Genomic DNA, 21,083 nt, shown 5'->3' with positions numbered 1-21,083 from the left:
CTTCAGTAACAGCAACAAACTATATCAATTTGATAATTTCATGATAGCAGCTAGAGGGGACAATTATAGCTTTTCCAAAAATATTCATAACATGCTTCCACAGCAAACATTTTGAGTTTCCTTTGCCTTTTTTATTTTTGGATTTTCCATTCAATACAGTTAGAGAGGACCCATTTGCAAAGTACAGCTATGTTTGGGAAGGAAGAATTGGAAACAAGTGCCTGTTTGGGGGCATTTCTAAAAATAATTAAAGTCACAAGAAAAAAAAATGTAGGGCCTATTTTCATAACTCTGAGGGGGCTAACCAATTTTCAGAACCATTGGCAAGATGCACTGGGAAGGAAGGCGGTCGTGTGGGTGTTGAAAAGTGAGACTAGTTCATTCATCATAGAATGAACAAGACCCAACCCTCATATGATACCAAGAAACTCCCCCCTCCAGGAAACAATTGGGCAAAACCATCTCATTGTCCTTCAGATCTCTCCTTAAAGCATTCCTTCGGCATGATACCTACAAAAAAATTGACAATGATTAGGAGTTGATGTGATGAGGCAGCTATCTCTCCTGATGATCAATATTGTCTCATTGTTTCTTTGTGCTCCCTCATCTGTCGGTCTGTATCCAGCTGTTGTCTTATACTTGGATTGCAAGCTTTTGGGTGGAAGGGAACATTTTTGTTATGTGTCTGTACAGTGCCTAGCACAATGGGATTCTGATCCATGATTGGAACTCCTTGGCATTCTCGCAATATAAATAGTACTTTACCAAGAGGCTTGGAGCTCAAGTATATTGGTGTGCATCTCCCTCCTTATTTTGCTTTTTTAGCAAAGCAATACCTCAGATCCAACTGTATTTTTGAATGGAGGCTCTTGTTAGCCCTTTGGCTATACATAGGGCTAAGTCCACTGGTAGTGAAGTGGTGGCACATCAGTCGAAAAAATGGGTGTAATGGAGATAGTGTAACAGTAAGTGAACAGTAATTTTTGTGCAAGATAAGAGCAGCATGCACAAATTTGCATTCTCTTGAGTCTAAATAAGCACCCGGCATAAGCTTGGTAGTGGATGCATCACCAAGCTGGTTTGTTAGTCAAACAGGAGGAGGTTAACTGGAGAACTGATTTCTTTTGAATGCAATAAATACTACTTTGCATTTTAATAGAGCCTTCTATTAAAAAATACCTTCCAAGCTTTAGTAAATTCAGGCTACACAAACCCCAGAGATATCCACATTTTTACAGTACATGGAAGAGCCAGGAACAAGAGGATACCCTCTTTTGTGCTTTTAGCTACACACTGCTCCCTCCCCTTCCCATTTTAAAACAAGTGGGCTCTCACAGGAGGCCAACTACTCTGCTAAATTGATCAACCACAATCTTTACCCTTCTTAGTAGGGCTGTTAAGTGATTAAAAAAATGAATCGTGATTAATCACACTGTTAAACAATAATACAATACCACGTATTTAAATAGTTTTGGATATTTTCTACATTTTCAAATATACTGATTTCAATTACAACACAGAATACAAAGTGTACAGTGCTCACTTTATTTTTGATTAGATATTTGCACTGTAAAAAACAAAAGAAATAGTATTTTTCAATTCACCTAATACAAGTACTGTAGTGCAATCTCTTTATCATGAAAGTTGAACTTACAAGTGTAGAATTATGTACAAAAAGTAACTGCATTAAAAAAACCAAACAATGTAAAACTTTAGAGCCTACAAGTCCACTCAGTCCTACTTCTTGTTCAGCCAATCGCTCAGACAAACAAGTTTATTTACATGTGCAGGAGATAATGCTGCCCACTGCTTGTTTACAATGTCACCTGAAAATGAGAACAGGCATTCGCATGGCACTGTTGTAGCCGGCATCGCAAGATATTTATGTGTCAGATGCACTAAAGATTCAGATGTCCCTTCATGCTTCGGACACCATTCCAGAGGACATGCGTCAATGATGATAACAGGTTCTGCTCAATAACCATACAAAGCCATGTGGAGTGACGCATATTCATTATCTGAGTCAGATGCCACCAGCAGAAGGTTGATTTTCTCTTTTGGTGGTTTGGGTTCTGTAGTTTCTGCACTGGGGTGTTGCTCTTTTACAACTTCTGAAAGCATGCTTCACACCTTGTCCCTCTCAGATTTTGGAAGGCACTTCAGAGTCTTAAACCTTGGGTTGAGTGCTGTAGCTATCTTTAGAAATGTCACATTAGTACCTTCTTTGTGTTTTGTCAAATCTGCAATGAAAGTGTTCTTAAAATGAACAACATGTGCTGAGTCATCATCTGAGATTGCTATAACATGAAATATATGGCAGAATGCAGGTAAAACAGTGTAGGAGACATTCAATTCTCCCCAAGGAGTTCAGTTACAAATTTAATTAATTTTTTTTTTAACGAGCATCATCAGCCTGGAAGCATGTCCTCTGGAACAGTGGCCAAAGCACAAAGGGGCATACGAATGTTTAGCATATCTGGCACGTAAATATCTTGCAATGCCGGTTACAAAAGTACCATGCAAACACCTGTTCTCACTTTCAGGTGACATTGTAAATAAGAAGCGGGCAGCATTATCTCACGTAAATGTAAACAAACTTGTTTGTCTTACTGATTGGCTGCACAGGAAGTAGGACTGAGTGGACTTGTAGGCTCTAAAGTTGTACATAGTTTTCTTTTTGAGTACAGTTATGTAACAAAAAAAATCTACATTTGTAAGTTGCACTTACATGACAGAGATTGCACTACTATACTTGTATGAGGTGAATTGAAAAATACTATTTTCATTTATCATTTTTACAGTGCAAATATTTGTAGCAAAAAATAATATATACTTTGATTTCAATTACAACACAGAATACAATATATACGAAAATTTAGAAAAACATCCAAAATATGTAATACATTTCAATTGGTATTATATTGTTTAACGGTGCAATTAAAGCTGCGATTAATTGTGATTAATTTTTTTGAGTTAATTGCGTGAGTTAACTATGATTAATCGACAGGCCTACTTCTTAGACATTCATGGCATTGCCATTCCCCAGTCTATCATTAATCATAACTTAGATCATCCTTAGATCAAGGCCGCTGCAGGTCATGCCTGACTACTGACCAAAGGCTATTCTGGAGGTTTGGAAATCACCAGAGATGTCCTGTTCATGTCCCTTTCCTTAACTCTATCCATTTCTGCAGAGGAAATTCCCATCTGACCAGATCTGCTGGGTTTCCAGCCTGTTTGGGTCAGTGGGGTGGAGTCAAAAATCAGGCCCCTTCTCTTTAATGTGAGTATTCCGTGGATATGTGAAAGATTACCTGTCACTTGTACCTTTTTGGCAGTGAAAGTAGTAATGTATTGTAAAACCATGCATTGTGTTCTGAAACAATCCACACCATTTCTGAGTGAGGGCCTCAAATGTAAATGAAGCCATGTAAATGAAGACTGAAGAAACAAATGAAGTTTAAAATTGAGGTTTAAGAAAAAAGCTTCTACAAAATTTAAATAAAATTGTTCCCATGAATTACATTCCAGAGGAATCAATTATTTATAAATAAATGACAAAAAATGCACTCCCAAGTAGCGTTTGCAATCCAAACATTGCAGTATTATGAAAGGGCATGATAGCCAAAAAATGAAACTGACTTAGTCTATTGTGATTGTCCAAAAAGAGAAATGCAAAGAAGTAAATAGTGAAAATAGTTTTTTTTATATTTTCTATTTAAAAAGGAAGCAAAGGAATTTGTTTTCTATAACTAATTTTTAACTAGAGTGTGGTTCCTTATTAGAAGAAATGCAATTTGTGTCAGATTTTGTTCTTGACGTCTCTGCAGAATGTGAAATATCCCAGTAATTTTGTCTGTTGTGTAAGAAGTTTTCAGTACTGACAGCTCCAAGAACAGTAGGAAGATAACAAAACTTCAGCTGGCACCACTTCAGGCAGACCAACTAAAATGGAGTTAATAAAATGCACACATCCTGATTACAGGAATGTTAATGTGTTCAGTTTCCATTGTACTGTGAAAACACTGGATCATGAAGAGCTTGAGACCAGAAGCCGAGGAACCTTCAGAGAAAGATAAAGGGAGTGAACAGGAGGAATGGAAGGATGAATATTGAGAGGTGGGGAAGATACAAATGAAGGAGCTGTCAGATGTTAACCTAATAGAGATCAGATGGTTGTTAAATTCTAGGAAGGAGCAGCTAATTATCTGCAGAAGTGGAAGTGTCTTTGCAAGGCATCAGGCTAGATTCACCTCCAGGGTCACAGGGCAGAAGCAGCCATGCTGGCAGAAGCAGCCACACTGGAGGCATCAGTCACCTCAGGTGAGAGCCAGCGATACTGCCGCTCTCGCTCCCATGCCACAGGGTTCTTCCAGAAAGTAGAAGCTCACTGAAAAGTGCGTCTCCCGTCCAGCTGGGTCCCATCCCATCATGAGCCAGCTTCTGGGGCAGATTTGCTGGAAGGGTTTCCAACCTGGATCCCACCAACGTCTGACACGCAGCATGTATACATCATTCAAGTGCCTGAGTAGCATGTCATTGCACATCTCTTGTCTAATGATTCTAAAGAGAAGCACAATGTCTGTAATGTTGTAATCCAAATGCAAGACTCACATTAATTAACTGCACCTAGTTAGTAGACAGGCAGCTGTGATCTTGAGGATTGAACACAAGATAGGAGTCAGGACACCTTGTTTCTTGTCTAGACTCTAACACCAACCTTCTGCATGATCCTTGTCTTAGGGTTTCAGCCTAAAATCTGACCACTGATTTGGGGTTCCTCACTTGTTAGGTGACTAGTTTAAGATGCCCAGCTTAAGTATTAAGGTAATCAAAAATATGACCACCCAAAGTCAGACCACGCTTGAAAGTTTGGCTTGTAACCTCTCCTGCCTCCCATCTGTAAAACTGGAATAATTATGAACCATATTTGTGCAGCACTTTGTGATCTAAGGTGTGTGTGGGGGGGGAATCACTGTGTAAGTACTGTAGCAGTGACGTGTAGAATTAATTATTTTCACCATCTAATCCTGCAGTTTCTGGGGGAAAACTGTATATTACAAATGCGTTCTCTTATAATTCACTTTCTCTTGCAATTGACACAGAGTCATTCTTGCTTTGTGTATAATTAGTCAATCACCAAATAAAAGAAGGTGCTATATATGATACAAGGCAGTATAGTGACTGTTTGCCTTTGGCTACATTTCATATGAAGAGGGAGAGATATGTTCTTAAAAGATCAGGAAGCTCAAGGTCTTCCTTGTAATAGCTACCATTCATGGAGATTAGCATAAATACATACTATGACATCTTTGCCACTGCAGTGTCAGATGGATATACTGCCCAAGGACTCTCTCTAAAGAATATGCTCAGGATCTTGACACCAAGAGATATCTAACTTTGACTCTTCTTCAACGGAGCTAGGCACTTCATCCAAAGCATTCACTGTAAAAGTTCTCATCTGTGGAAAATGTCACTGAGTATTTGCATCTTCTCTGAGAACTCAAGAGATTCATTGTACAGATTCACTTATTTCTTGATGGCAACTTTATGCAAGGCACTCTATACTTTCATTAAACCTTGCTTGCTTCATCTCATTAATTTTCTGTGTATTAAAACTGGGAACTGTATATGTGGCCGAGATGGGGCTATTAAGGTTTGTTATTGTCAAATAAGACATCAGTTTAGAGATAAGAAATTACTGAAGGGCAAAATATATATATAGTTTATGACATTGATTAGGCCATGATCTCAAAATAAAAATCTTGTCAGTCTTTTTACAAGGAGTTTTTTCTTAAATGTACAATTTATTATTTCTAATTTAGAATGAGATATGTGGCAGTAACATAGATGGTAACAGTACTTTGCAAATACTTAATCATTTCCTGCTTGAAAGAGCTTGCAATTTAACTCAGATATACTATACATGATAAAAGATTATGCACAGGATTAGGTGCAGACCGGGCTGGGCAATCTATTCATAGTAAACAACTTAGTCAAAAAGTTTAACCCCTTTTTCTGTTAATAAATCATCCACCAACTGAGTTACATTTTTCAAAGTTGTTTGCCAATATTTTTATGCAAAAAATTTTTAACCTGAATGCTACTCACAAAACTATTGTTTGGAAAATTCACTAACATAATTTGCTATTGGTGCTGTGATTGGCCACTTCAGTCATATGTTATCATTCCCACTGCCTGATTGGTTGACAAGCTATTATAAAAAACAATCTGGAGTCATTGAATAAGTCATTTGTGACATGAACATATTTTCACAAGTGTTCACAACACTTCTGAAGTATCCATTTCTGCAAATATGTAATTGCACAAGTACTGATACTCTCCCTTTGCAGTGATATTGCAGTAAAAAAACAAGCAAACAAACATTGCTCATTGAAGCACATTAAGGGGCACACATACAGAAGTGAAATCAACTTCTATTTAAGCCCAGTCCCTGTACTGTGTCAGAGGAGAGAACAGGGTTAAAAGGCTAGCCAGGAGGGATTTGAAAAAGAGGTGGTGTGCAGCAGAGAGGCTCCTTTGTGTATTGTAAATGGCATTAAAAAAACAATTCCCAGAACAAGAAGGGAAAGGGAGCAGTTAGATTAGAAGACTGAGTGGAGCTGGCCATAATAAAAGACAAGAAGAACAGAGAGATCAGTGTCAGGCCCATGCAGGGTCTTTGAAGGTCAAGTTCATGCAGAAAAAGAGAACCAACAGAAGTGTTGTGCATACAATGAAGTGACACTATCTGATTTCCTACTTATCTATGTGCTGCTAAGATGTCTGTTGCTGTGGTGTCTAGCACCACATTTTAAAGTTATTCCTTAGTATCACCAATTTCAGTTATATAGTTGGCACAAGTGTCCAACCTATGGCACAAAGGTACATTACATTGCTATTTTGGTTACCATCTAGGAGCTAGTAGTGCCAAAAATACCATGGGTGTAGCATCACATTAAACTTAGATCTGATTAGTTGAGCACAACTGTGCAATGTGTTTTTACTGGCTGAGTTCACTGCACCTAAGAATGGTTTTCTCCATGTAGGTTTAAATCTGATGTGACAGATTGCTGCTGGTGAGAGAGAGAGCTGAGAGGAGACAAAATTTAGAAGTCATATGCCTCAAAAAACATTCAAGAGACTAGCAACCAGCTCCATCATACATCTTCCATTCAAAATGTACTCTTAGCTGTTGTTCTGACCATGTTAGCACCAATAATTGAAGTCTCAATTCTGATACACATTCTTCCCTCCAGCTAATGGAATTTCTTTATTAGACATAATAACTGAAGTACAGCACAAAAATACAAGATATCCACTCTATTAAAAAACAAGTCACCTTGTGAAGTAGTTAGCAACAAAAGTGTGAATTACTCATCATTAATTCCTTTTCTTTTATAATTTAAGAACAGATAGCTCAGACAGCATTTATGATACCTTCATCTTTTTTGTAGAAGAATAATCCTTACTTCTTTCAGGAAAGTTAAATAGGTAATTACACGTTATGAAAGGGATTTTCAAAAGCTCCCAGCAATGGTCCACCTCTGCTACCATTGAAATTATGCCCATAAGAACAATAGAACAGGCATAGCAGGTCAGACCAATGGTCCATCAAACCCAGTATCCTGTCTCCTGACAGTGGCCAATGCCAGGTGCTTCAGAGGCTCTTTTGAAACCACCTCCCAAGTCTTTCATTACAATCTTGGCAAAAGAAATTTTTTAAAAATTGTATCCAAGTCTGTCTAAATACTGGTTTGCATTTTGGTGAGTGACCAAGTTCTCTTAACTAGTCTTGTTTTCAATTGTGAAAGCTTGAAGGCTTTCAGGGAGGGGATACAGAGAGAAAATGTGCTTATATTATAAATCCTAAAAAAAAACCAGTGATCCGGTTCTAGAATTAGGAATTATGTGTGTGTGCGTGTGGCCCACAGAACTGTCCCAAAACTAGCATCCAACCCATGGTATTGAAAATGTTAAACCACCCTTGGATGTTATTACATCTTATAATTTCAGGGGGGGAAGTAGGTTACACAACCACTCTCCTGTCTTACATTGATAGGCATAACTAGTTCACGCAAGGATAAATATTTAAATATGTAAATTCTTGCCTATACATGTTGACAGTATTGACAGCCAAAGTAAATCTCTGGTATCTGTGACAGAGGATGAGAAGTGATTTAAGAAGCTGAATCTGATATTAAAAAATAATGAAGCCCAAAGCTGAAGTATAAAGCAGAGAAATAACACTGGTGACTCTGAACAGACTATTGCCTGTAATGATGCTATTACACAAGGAAATTACTAAATGCATGTTGGCAATTATACATGAGAAACCAAACATCTCCATGTAAAACAAGCAAATTGCCTAACCCCCCAATCCACAGATTTCTTTTAATTAAACATTTGACTTTTCAGTATTCAATATATAAAATTTCTGCCTCCTCTCCCCCCCACCCCCCCACCGAAAAGGGATTTCATTACAACATTCTGAATTGATAAGGAAAAGAACATTCAAGCTTTCTGGAGGATTCAACCTGTATCTATGCTACCAGGAAACCCATTTTACAGGAGTGATCAGAAGAATCATACAACAGACTAGGGCTCATTTGCTCCAAATATTCCTCCCCTCCATAGGGCACCATAGTTAGAGAGGGTAAAAAAATTCTGATTTAATAATATTTGCCATTTATAGCACTTTACGGTACTTTAATCCTGAACTACTTACTTACCACAGCAAAGGCGTTCAAAATGAAGGGAGGTAGCTATTAACCCTACGTTACAGATGGGGAAACTGAGGCAGAGGTACAAACTTGCCAAAGGCCACAAAGGGAGTCAATACAGAGCCAGTATAATGTTATGATTAATGTGTGAGACTATATCATCCTCTAGTGCTTAGCTGCAGCAGAGGTCAAAAGGGGTCCTCAAGTGACTGTCTCTGGAGAGAACAGCCTTAGGTGCTATTCCTCAGGCTGTATCTATACAGTTGAGCAACTATTGCCAGTTTAAAGGCAAATATATTAGTAGTGTCTATGGCAGGGGTGGGCAAATCTTTTGGCCCGAGGGCTACATTGGGGTTGCAAAACTGTATGGAGGCCGGGTAGGGAAGGCTGCGCCTCCCTAAACAGCCTGGCCCCCACCACCTATCCAACCCCTCCCACTTCCCGTCCCCTGACTGCCCCCCCCAGAACCTCTGACCCATCCAACCCCCCCCCCGCTCCTTGTCCCCTAACCACCCCCTCCCGGGACCCCCCACCCCTAATCGCCCCCAGGACCCCATCCCCTATCCAACCCCCCTGCTCCCTGTCCCCTGACTGCCCCGACCCCTATCCACACCACTGCCCCTTGACAGGGCCCCCCGGGACTCCCACGCCTATCCAACCCCACCCCCGTCCCCTGACCGCCTCCCAGAACTTCCACCCCATCCAACTGCCCCCTGCTCCCTGTCCCCTGACTGCCCCCCGGGACCCGCTGCCCCTTATCCAGACCCCCGGCCTGGCCCCCTTACCATGCCGCTCAGAGCAGCATGTCTGGCTGCCACGCCACCAGGCCAGAGCCAGACACGCTGCCATGCTATTCGGCAGGAATGCGCAACCCCATCGCCCAGAGCACTGCCCAGGTGGATGCGGGGGAGGGGGAACAGCAGGGAAGGGGCCAGGGGCTGGCCTCCCCGGCCAGGAGCTCAAGGGCCAGGCAGGACAGTCCCGTAGGCCGGATGTGGCCCGTGGGCCGTAGTTTGCCCACCTCTGGGCTATGGGTTCACTACAGGGTGGTGCCCAAGCAACTAATAGAGGTCTATCTCAAATGGTATAAAGTTGTGCCTTCAGAGCCAGAGATCGTGGTTTCCTGCTGACTACCATGATGTCTCTATGGGTTAAAGCATATTTCTTATACAAGTGGATTAGAACTTTGGAATTCCAGGCCTCTCTTTGCATAGCAGTTTTCATACTCACTATTCCACAGCATTTTACAAAACCATGGATTAAATGCTTGTATTACACTGACCGCATCAACAAATGTAGCCACCAATAATAGCTCAACAGCCTCGCTCAGTCATGGACACCAGAACCAGTTTTGTTACTTAGGAATCCTGGCCAGGACTCCACAAGTTAAGTGTCCACTCTTCTGAGTTTAAAACAAAAAAACAAACAAAAAAAACCCCTTAAGATCTCCACTTCCAGCTGAACAGGTACTGTATTAAAACTGAGTAAGAGGGGACTTCGGACTTCCATCTCATCAAAAACAAGGCACCTCTAGTACAGCTTGATTTTGCTCCCATTGAAGTTAATGGCAAAAGTCCCTTTAACTTTAATGGGGCAGAATCAGACACATACGCAGCATCCTCTCATGCCCTTGCAGCATAGTACTACATTAACTCATGCCTACTGCTAACAAATTGCTGGTATGGAACATGTACACATAGCCATAGCAACACAGCAGAAATAGGTTCAACCCTTAATATCTGTTCATACTTCTGAAAAAATAACCAAAGATCAGCTTGTTGGAGTAGGTGCTATAGCTGCAAGAAACTCATTAATGTAAATGGTATATAGTCAGGGGACTGATAGAATAACTTTAAACACACACAGTATTCATGAGAACCTTAATAATGTAATGAAAATTAATCTGATGGGACTGAGCTTCTCCGGTGGTGCTTCAATTTGTAGTACAAAGGTACTGTAAAGTGGTATGCTGACCTGCAATTGTCCTTGTCAATGGCTGCAGATTTGTAATGTAGCCCCATTAATTAAACTGAAATCTTTTTAGGCAGCACTGACAGTGACAAGTGGCACTATCCAAATCACAGAGATGCACCAAAAATCTCAACTGATTGCATAAACAAAATAGTGTTTTCAATAGCATACACATTAGCTTAACTGCAACAGTAGTCATAAATTATAAGTGAGACAAGGTGGGTGAGGGAATATCTTTTATTGGGCCAACTTCTGTTGGTGAGAGAGACAAGCTTTTTGAGCTTATACCAAGCTCTTCTTTGGGTCTGGAAAATGTACTCAAAGTACAGATGCTGAGTACATTTTCCAGATCTGAACAAGAGCTCTGTGTAAGCTCAAAAGCTTCTCTCTCTCACAAGCAGAAGTTGGTCCAATAAAAAAAATTACCTCTCCCCACCTCAGCTCTCTAATATCCTGGGGGCAACATGGCTACAATACCACTTCATACAACAAACTATAAGCAATTGCAAAGCTCTCTTAGTTTAGTCTTAAGAGGCACTCACACCTTTATCATTATATTCCTGATTGGATTCCTCTTTAAAAGTTAAGAGCATGTGGCATAATACTTGTAAAAGTGATATGTGCTTTCCATAGTATGTTCAAAATGCTCTACAAATATTACCTCCTATATACATTACGCACCGGGGGGAAGGGTTATAGGACAATACTGCATGCATGCCGACTGGTAAACATTCAGAACTATCATGCTGTCCAAAGTGGGCACAATTAACAGCAATTTTTAGTTAACTTAAATACATGCATTTATGAGATGGTATTTTGGCCTAGTGGGTACAGCACTGGCCTGGGACTCGGGAGACGTGGGTTCTATTCCTGGTTCTGCAACTGGCCCGCTGTGTGACCTTGAGCGAGTCATAGATTGTCGGGCTCAACGGGTAGTGATCAATTGCTCGATGTCTAGTTGGCAGCCGGTATCAAGCGGATTGCCCCATGGGTCGGTCCTGGGGCCAGTTTTGTTCAACATCTTCATTAATGATCTGGATGATGGGATGGATTGCACCCTCAGCAGGGTTGTGTTTGACACTGAGCTATGGGGAGAGGTAGATACAGTGGAGTGTAGGGGTAGGGTCCAGAGTGACCTAGACAAATTGGAGGGTTGGGCCAAAATAAATGTGATGCGGGTCAACAAGGACAAGTGCAGAGTCCTGCACTTAGGACGAAAGAATCCCATGCACTGCTACAGGCTGCGGACCGACTGGCTAAGCAGCAGTTCTGCAGAAAAGGACCTGGGGATTACAGTGGACGAGAAGCTGGATATGAATCAACAATGTGCCCTCGTTGCCAAGAAGGCTAATGGCATATTGGGCTGCATTAGTAGGAGCATTGCCAGCAGATCGAGGGAAGGGATTATTCCCCTCTATTGGGCTCTGGTGAGGCCACATCTGGAGTATTGTGACCAGTTTTGAGACCCCCACTACAGAAAGGGTGTGGACAAATTGGAGAGAGTCCAGCGAAGGACAACGAAAATGTTAGGTGGCTGGGGCACATGACTTATGAGGAGAGGCTGAGGGAACTGGGCTTATTTAGTCTGCAGAAGAGAAGAGTGAGAGGAGATTTGGTAGCAGCCTTCAATTACCTGAAAGGGGGTTCCAAAGAGGATGGAGCTAGGCTGTTCTCAGTGGTGGCAGATGATAGAACAAGGAGCAATGGTCTCAAGTTGCAGTGGCAGAGGTCTAGGTTGGATATTAGGAAAAACTATTTCACTAGGGGGGTGAAGCACTGGAATGGGTTACCTAGGGAGGTGGTGGAATCTCCTTCCTTAGAGGTTTTTAAGGCCCGGCTTGACAAAACCCTGGCTGGGATGATTTAGTTGGGGTTGGTCCTGCTTTGAGCAGGGGGTTGGACTAGATAACCTCCTGAGGTCTCTTCCAACCCTAACCTTCTATGATTGTATGATTTCACCTCTGCCTCAGTTTCCCCATTATCCCCATGGGAATAATGATATTGACCTACTCTGTAAAGCATTTTGAGATCTACAGGTATAAGAGCTATACAAGAGCTAAGTATTATTACTATGGGCTATCCATGGATATAAAACATTGCAGGTCTATTTAATATCATTGTTCTAATAGGAACTGCTCCTACTCACATTCTAGTTAAAGGTAGAACACTTGTTGATCTCAGTGGTGCAAGATAAGCATGTCATGTGTATTTACCAAATATTATTGTAATTTTCCTTTTCTTTCTTTAGGGATAAAATATAACATGGGACCCCAACAACCCAAAAAAGTAAGTTCTTCAGAAAAAATGCAAGAAAATAGAGCATGACATATTTGCAATACAGAATGTGGGATGAGGGGGAGAAGGCTCAGAGCAAACCATTTGACTGGAAGTAAAAGTATCAAACAGGAATGACGCATTAAAGCTTTTCCCTGGAGTGCAAATTTTTTTTTATTGCAATACGAATTTGGTAATCCATGAAAATTTAGTTTTATGGTTGTTTGCTAGACTAGATATTCCTAAAAGATACTGTAAACTTCAAAGATTTGCATATTCATATTTGGTATAAAATGTTATTGCTAAAAGAATTGGTTGAGCATCACATAGAATACTAGAAAGAAAAATACTGGTATTATTCTGCCACCTAGTGGCTACTAGGTCATTCATAGTAGCTGTGACTATATCTCATTTACTTCTTTGAAGTTTAAGGGATGAATGCAACTACTTGAAAGAATGCTAGAATTTACTAGCTATTTATCCAAATTCCAGGGGGAACTTAGTGAGATGTAGTTCATATCGCTCCATCTCTGCAGGTTCAATTTACCTTTTGAATGGCAGTGAATAGGAATTTTGTCCACAGAGGATATTCAAATTATGACATTTGCTTATGATGGAAATGCTAGTTTTAGATTAATCATCAGCAATGTGGGGTGTTGGGTTTTTTTTGGGGGGGGTGAAGGGGGAGACTGTACCCTAGCATGGAATAAGTATGAAATATCAAACAGTCTGATTTCCTCATATGATTGCTACATCACTCAGTAAAGAGCAATATGTAGTAAATAGAATAAAACAACTGGCCATTTACATATACAAGATGACCGAAATATACATTTGATGCATTTAAATCAGGGTAAGCTTCTCAACTGAATAGCAATCAAATACTTCCATAGTCCCATCAGTTTAGGATATACCCAAGCAACTATACACGGGAGTACCAGAATGAGTTTTTCCAAGTCAGCCTATATCATGTGGTAATAGTAATAGCAAGGCAGTAGTAAAAACTTAACACAAGTCATTCTAGAAAAAAGTATAACTTTTTCTGAACAGTTACAAAAGGAAGCAAGTGTAAAGAACATCTTATTCTGTTTGGGTCTTAGTCAGCGTACTGTATACAGAGAAGTGAAGGGACAACCCAGACTGTGTTCCACCTCACCCTTGTTCTTCTATTATGCACAGCCGCTTTTATAATTTGTTTAATACTGATAAGTTCTATTTTATTTTTGAACACAACTTAATAGGTTACTAGCACGATTTGGATTTTTGCTCATTACTTTTTTATGATGAATATTGAATCAACTTTTTCCAGAAAAAAAGAGAAAAAGAAAAATCTATTCTCCTTTGAAGAAGCAAATTGGCAAGATACAGAAAATCAGTAGTGATGCCACATGGGGATGTAGCCTGAGTTGCAGCTTCCCCTTTGTAACTGAATGGCAGGAAAAGCTTGTTGTTATTCTTTGACAGCCTAATCTAAAGCCCTGTGAAGATTTCTATTGGGCCACATAGAGGCTAATCTAACTCCCATTGAAGTCAACTGGATGTTTTTTCATTGCCTTCAAGGGGATTGGATCAAGCCCAAACTGCAGATTCCTGCCTGTTCTCTCAGATGAGCAGAGGAAGAGTTGTGACATCACTATGATAATCCGTAAAAATGTTTCACCATGAAGAAGAAAGAGAATACTCATTTCAAATCTAAAGCTGCTTTTTTAAGTTTGGGACATCTTTAACATCATCAAGGAGCAGGTGAAAGGCAAATATAGAAGAGTTTGTGATTTGCATCACAGTTTACCTCTAATTGTTAAAGTATTTTCAGCTAAAGTATTCACCAACTGAACAGCTATATGTGCATATTCCCTGCCCTCCCATTCCTTCCTCCATCTGAACTATAACCTCTTTGGAAAACCACATCAATAATAAACCAGTTAAACAAAATTTTAGTCAAAGCAGAAGACATAGCTTTTCTATGCAAATATATTAATTAATTACAACATATAATTCGCCCCTAACCCCACCTCGGTGAGATAGGAAAATGGTCAACAAGTGTCACAGGTAGAGCTAGGATAAAAATTCAGGCGTTCCAGCCTCCCAGACCCGTATTACATCCACAACAATCAGAGGCAGTATGATGTAATCTATCTTTCCCCTTCTAAATTTAGGACCATTTTGACCTGTACAAGCTGCTATTAGAGATCTCTGTACAAAGGCTTATTTGAAAATGGCAACAACAGGTGGAACTTTCCTCTGTGGGTATAATAGCTGCCTAACCTCCATTGGCTTGCCATCATTTTTGGCTACTGTCTTTGCTTTGCAACCACTTCACCATTTTTCACTCCAAATGGCTAGATCCAAAGCTCATTAAAGTCAATGGAAAGATTCCCATTGACTTCATTGGCCTTTGGCTTGGGGCCATAATGAGAGCTATAAAATTAATTTTTTTATAAACGTTCACTTTGAAACACACTCCAATGGCTAATGAGCAAACAAGTCAAAGTGAGGAAGTGTGGGATTCTCCTTCTTCCTGATATGCCTAGTGTGTGAAATCATTGAAAGGTGACATTATTTCAAGCCTCCATTAATAGCTATAATAAAAAGTAGTATTTTATGCTGAATAATGATTGCGTGCCAGAAGTGTAACCTATCTGGGTCATCATTTTCAGGCTCACGTGGATAACCTATGTTGTGTTCCTCTTGTAATATGAATATTCATATTTCAGGGCCGGCTCCAGGCACCAGCGTAGCAAGCAGGTGCTTGGGGCAGCCAATGAAGAGGGGGGCAGCACGTCTGGCCGTTCAGCGGCGGGGCGTCACTCCCTCTCGGAGCGAAGGACATGCCGCTGAATTGCCACCGTAGAATGAAGGGGCGGTGGAGCTGCCGCCGATCGCAACTTTTTTTTTTTTTTTTTAATTGCTGCTTGGGGCGGCAAATATGCTAGAGCCGGCCCTGCATATTTTTAAAGACAGCAAGATCTTGCGGAGTGCAAGGAATGGCACAAATTGCTGCAGAGTGAGAATGGGTATAAGATGCCATCTCCCAGAGCATGTTCTAAGGCAGATGGCTCATTTTCTAGGGGCCTGAGCATCACGCTCTAGCTAGTAGCTGGAAAATGACTTCTCCCTGGGTGACATTCACCCCCATGCAGGTAGCCTGTACTGGTCGTTGCTCTACTTAAGCCTTCAAAACAAGGCTGATGTGGAACTTGAATGATGCAGCATCTCTTTACAAGAGCAAATTTCACCCCTAGAGAGACAGACCAAAATTTAGTTTAGGTGTGTCAAAATGGTAGGAAGGAACTTAATTTGCCTATGCTGGGGCCTGGAAGGGAATTAACAAGTGCAGCCTACTTAGAAAGACTGAGCAAGAGAGTAACAAGGGGGTTACGCCCAGTTTGTAGCATATGGAAGATGAGTGGATTGAACCTACCAAGGACTCTGCATTCGTTCATTCTCCTCCCCAAACTCCCTATGTCTGCATGGCAGCTCGGGCAGACAGACTTGTGTTGTGGGGCTTGAGATGGTGTGGATGTTATGGCTCAGGCTCTGATGCCTAGGGGATCGATGGGCTAGCTTCAGAGCTCCAATGTCTACACTGCTATTTTGAACATGCTAGCTCAAGCCCCACCATCGCTGTCTGTCAGCGGCATGCACAGAAATTTAAATTTTACGGCTTTTGGAGGGGCGCGGTTCTGTGCCCCCACAGCAGCCCAGGGGCCAGAGGAGCTCACTCCCCCTGTCACAGCCCCAGGATCAGAGGCAGGGGCAGCTCCAGGCACTAGTGCAGCAAGCGCGTGCCTGGGGCGGCAAGCTGCGGGGGGCGGCCTGCCGATCGCTGTGAGGGCAGCAGGCAGGCAGGCGGCTTTCGGCGGCGTGCCTTTGGGAGGTCCGCCGGTGCTGCGGCTTTGGCAGCAATTCGGCGTCAGGGACACCGATGGCGCGGCACCGGCGGACCTCCTGCAGGCATGCCGCTGAATCCGCGTGACCAGTGGACCACTCGGAGGCGCACCGCTGAAAGCCACCTGCCTGCCATGCTTGGGGCGGCAAAAAACATAGAGCCGCCCCTGGACAGAGGAGCTCACTCTCTCCACTGCAGCCCCAGAGCCAGAGGAGTTCTGTGTCCCCAGAAATTATTGGCTGGCCCATGCCCCTGCTTCCCCTCCTCCCATGCACACCCCTGTGCTGTCTAGCTGGACTGGGAGATTCACTCCCAGCTGCAGTGTAGACATATGACCTATTTCAGGGACTCCCTGCAAGCCCCATCCTCCCTCATGCCAAGGGCTCTGTGTCCCCCCCATGTCCCATTCCCACATACCATTGTCCCCCACTCCCCTTCCCCCATGGCAGGGACTCTGTGTGCACCCACATATCTCCCTTCCTCATCTCTGTTCCTCCTTCCTGAGGCTCTGGTTTCCCCTTCCCCTCCCCCCCCCCCACCGTCTCAGTCCCTGCTTTGCCCCTGCCCCCAACCCTCGATTTAGCCCCAGGTCCCTGCCCCTCCCATCCCTCTGATACTTGCTGCTTCCCTCCTACCCTCATTCAGGGCTCCTCCCCACACCTGCATCCCTGTTGTCCAGTGGTCTGGAAAAAAGTGTGGGAGCGGCAGCTTTGATGAGACAGTGCTTACCGTGTGCTCCTCAGAGACTCACCTTGATTTTTAAATGGAGGGGCATGCAACCCCCCCCCCCCTCAGTGCACATGCGCACACACTGACTTTAAGCACTGCAGCTTCCCTGATAAACCATCCCTGTGTTCTCATGCAACAAGTTAAGGTAGCAGCAAGGGGCAGACAGAGATTCCTCTGCCTGCAGCACCATGCAGTCTGAGGGCCTGGATATTCCTGTGAATCAGGCTTTTCTGGTATTTCAGTTTGCACAAAAATCAATAGGCTTGTGCCCATGATGCCTAGAACATTCCCAGCAATTTTGAATTGCTACACTGCATTCCAAAGTTATCACACTAGACAGAGAAACAGCAACACATTGAGTGTTAGTTCTTGCTCCATACAGCTAATTAATTCCTCCGCCTGCCCCTCCATTTCCAATGAGTACAAGAGTTATTCATGCTACAGATAGATAGTTCAGAGATGGATCCATACCAGAATCCTGGCTACAGATAGCCCCCAAACTATGGGAACATTCCATCTGCCAGCTCAGGCTCACCTCTAGGTTTGATGTAAACACACCTAAAACAGAAAGAGAAGGAAATGGAAAAGTCTAGTGCAGGAGCAGAGTCTCAGACATGCTGCAATACACATCATTTTATAATTTAGCTGAACTGAGTCAATGAATAGATCTGCCACTAAACTGTACACGTTATCAATAGTGATAAATACTATCTCATTTCTTGGGTCTTTTCTTCCAGCAGGACTGCACTTCTAGCAACAATCATGACGTAAGAATAAGAAAATATTCTGCAGAGGAATTAGCAATGGGAAACCAGAGAAGTTCATTATACTCACCTGTGAATGCACCTACTAAGCTTCAAAGTACAGACAGAAAACAAAATATAATGTTTGTGATGAAAGACCATCAGAAAAAAGATGCAGAAGTTAATCCTATCGGGCTCCACAAACGGCGAAGGAGATTTATCATTAAGAAGAGCCCTATACTGATTGCTATGAACAGTTCTTCTCTCAACCTGCCTATGCTTAAATCTGAGGACAGAAACAACAACAATTGGAAAAGTCTTTATCAGATCCAAAGAGAAAGAAAGAGAATAATGAGAGATACTTGTTCCAAATACAAGAGTAATAACAGACGGATAATCACTCCTTATCATGTTTCCAGAATATTTGTAGAAGATAAATACAGAATTCTATACTGTGAAGTTCCAAAAGCTGGCTGTTCTAACTGGAAACGAGTGCTCATGGTTCTCAATGGGTTGGCTTCCTCCACAAAAGATATACAGCACAACACAGTGCATTATGGAAATTATTTAAAAAGGTTGGATGGGTTTGATCGCAAAGGGATTTATCACAGGCTCAACACTTACACCAAGATGCTTTTCATTCGCGAACCCTTTGAAAAGTTGGTATCCGCATTTCGGGACAAGTTTGAGCATCCGAACAATTACTACCACCCTGTTTTTGGAAAAGCTATTATTTCGAGATACCGTGTCAATGCCTCCAAAGAAGCATTAAGGACAGGTTCCGGAGTCAAATTTAAAGAGTTCATTCAATATCTTCTAGATGTACATAGACCAGTGGGCATGGACATTCACTGGGATCATGTCAACAGGCTTTGCAGCCCATGTTTAATAGACTATGACTTTGTAGGGAAATTTGAAAGCATGGAAGAAGATGCAAATTTTTTCCTGCATTTAATTGGTGCTCCACAAAATTTAACTTTCCCTAGGTTTAAAGACAGACATTCCAATGAAGAACGAACCACCACTAAAATTACACAGAGCTATTTTGCACAGCTTTCCCCTGCTCAAAGACAACACAGTTATGATTTTTATTATATGGATTATTTGATGTTTAACTATTCAAAACCTTTTGAAGATTTGTATTAGAAAGTAAGAGACACTTCTATTTCATATCAGCTGAATTACATAATAGATACTGGTCTTGGTACACTGATGCTCTAGAAGCACATCACTATTATATTTTCTAAGAATAATCAGTGGATTCATGCGACATAGTAAAACTGATAGCTTTTCATGTACAAAATCTCATTTTAGAAAATTTACCATAAATAACAAAAATTGACTTTTACATTTGGCCTGAAATATCAAAGAAAAACGGGAAATACAAAGTCCTTATGCCTCCATGTGGTGTCTCCTAGATGTTACCGTCTGTTTAGCAAAGGGTCAGTTAAAGAGCATTTCCACAGCAGCAAACAATAAGTAGCAGAGCATAAATGATTTACAATTAGTGACGTTTACATCTGCCCCTTAACTTCCTCCTTTAAATCATAATTTTTCTACGGTTTCTCCATGTGATAACAATATACATCAAGGCTCCTAAATAAAGCACATGATTTTCCATTCTGGTGGTTATTTGTGTTTGCATTGGAGGGTGCCAAGAAGAGTGGGTGAAGAGGTGGGGAAAGCAGCTGAAATCCTGTGGTGGATCCAATAGTCTATTAAATTCCTGTTATGATGAGCTCTTTAAAATACCATAAGAAAAAAAAGTGCTGTTTCATTAACAGCTTTACAGTTCCTTGCAATCCGCAATGCATGCAACCATACACCAGGAAGGCCTTATAAATTTGAAGCTGGACACAGATTTCTAATTACTTTCTGTGATTACCAAATTAATTAGAATAAGAGAAAATGTATTACAATTACAGTACAATGTTGAAACATGTTCTAGTGGAAACATTAATACTTAGTGACCACGTGAGTGCAGTGTTAAAGCAGATGTTGCAATTCATAGAGTGAGAATGTATTGTCTCCCTTCCATATTCCCCTTATGCCACATTGATCTTCAAGAAGATAAAATGCAAGAGAATATTTACATTTTTATGCATGTTATTAAGATTCTTTTAATCCTTTGCATTAACAAATCTTTAATTTAGTTTGTATAGTGACCAGGAATATCAAATGTTTCCTTTAACGTGGCAAATAAATGTAAATTCAACTTCCTGCCCATCAGGATTTATTTTGGTTAAAATCAGATTTCAGTTCCCATCAACAAGCAGAGCATATTTGTTTGTTGTTTCATTTTGTTCATTATTTTCTATATTTAACTGTAGTTTTGCTATGTTTTCTCTCAAGTAGAAACTTCCATGAGGTTCAAATGTTGGAGAGTTACAACAGCAGCAGAACATCCATGTTAACTTTATATAAACTATTGCTGTCTATGTGTGGCCAGTTAACCAGCTGTACTGGTTTTGAAGTCAATGCTATTTTCAGTTAGGTGAGCACATTTGAATCAGTCTCCATTAGTCAATCCAAAAATTGTAAGCCTCAGTTACAACTCAGGTTCTAGGTTCTGTAATTAGCTGCTGTATAAACATTGGATAATGCAGACCTCAAGAAGAGCTCTGTGTAAACTCGAAAGCTTGCGTCTCTCACCAGCAGAAGTTGGTCGAATAAAAGGATTACCTCATCCACTCTCTCTCTCTAAGGCAGGGGTCGGCAACGTTTGGCACGCAGCTTGCCAGGGTAAGCACCCTG

At 41.4% G+C, this 21,083-nt stretch overlaps 1 protein-coding gene across 4 annotated transcripts in view; it reads left to right on the top strand.

The window, feature by feature from the left end:
* Positions 1-19,947, top strand: part of CHST8 (carbohydrate sulfotransferase 8) — a 266,139-nt gene extending 246,192 nt beyond the window's left edge. For 2 of the 4 annotated variants that reach the window (XM_054048513.1, XM_054048512.1), the window contains 2 exons: positions 12,943-12,980; positions 18,327-19,947. In XM_054048513.1, the coding sequence (XP_053904488.1) occupies positions 12,957-12,980; positions 18,327-19,475 (1,173 nt within the window). In that variant the 5' untranslated portion in view covers positions 12,943-12,956 and the 3' untranslated portion in view covers positions 19,476-19,947. Of the gene's footprint in view, positions 1-12,942; positions 12,981-18,323 lie in introns of all 4 variants that reach the window. The other 2 variants (XM_054048511.1, XM_054048514.1) reach the window with 2 other exon arrangements.
* Positions 19,948-21,083: the final 1,136 nt, after the last annotated feature.

The sequence above is a fragment of the Malaclemys terrapin genome, chromosome 14, assembly GCF_027887155.1.
Source record: "Malaclemys terrapin pileata isolate rMalTer1 chromosome 14, rMalTer1.hap1, whole genome shotgun sequence".
Classification (NCBI taxonomy): domain Eukaryota; kingdom Metazoa; phylum Chordata; order Testudines; family Emydidae; genus Malaclemys; species Malaclemys terrapin.
The sequence above is the reverse complement of the archived record's forward strand: the minus strand, read 5'-3'. Positions and strand labels throughout refer to the sequence as shown.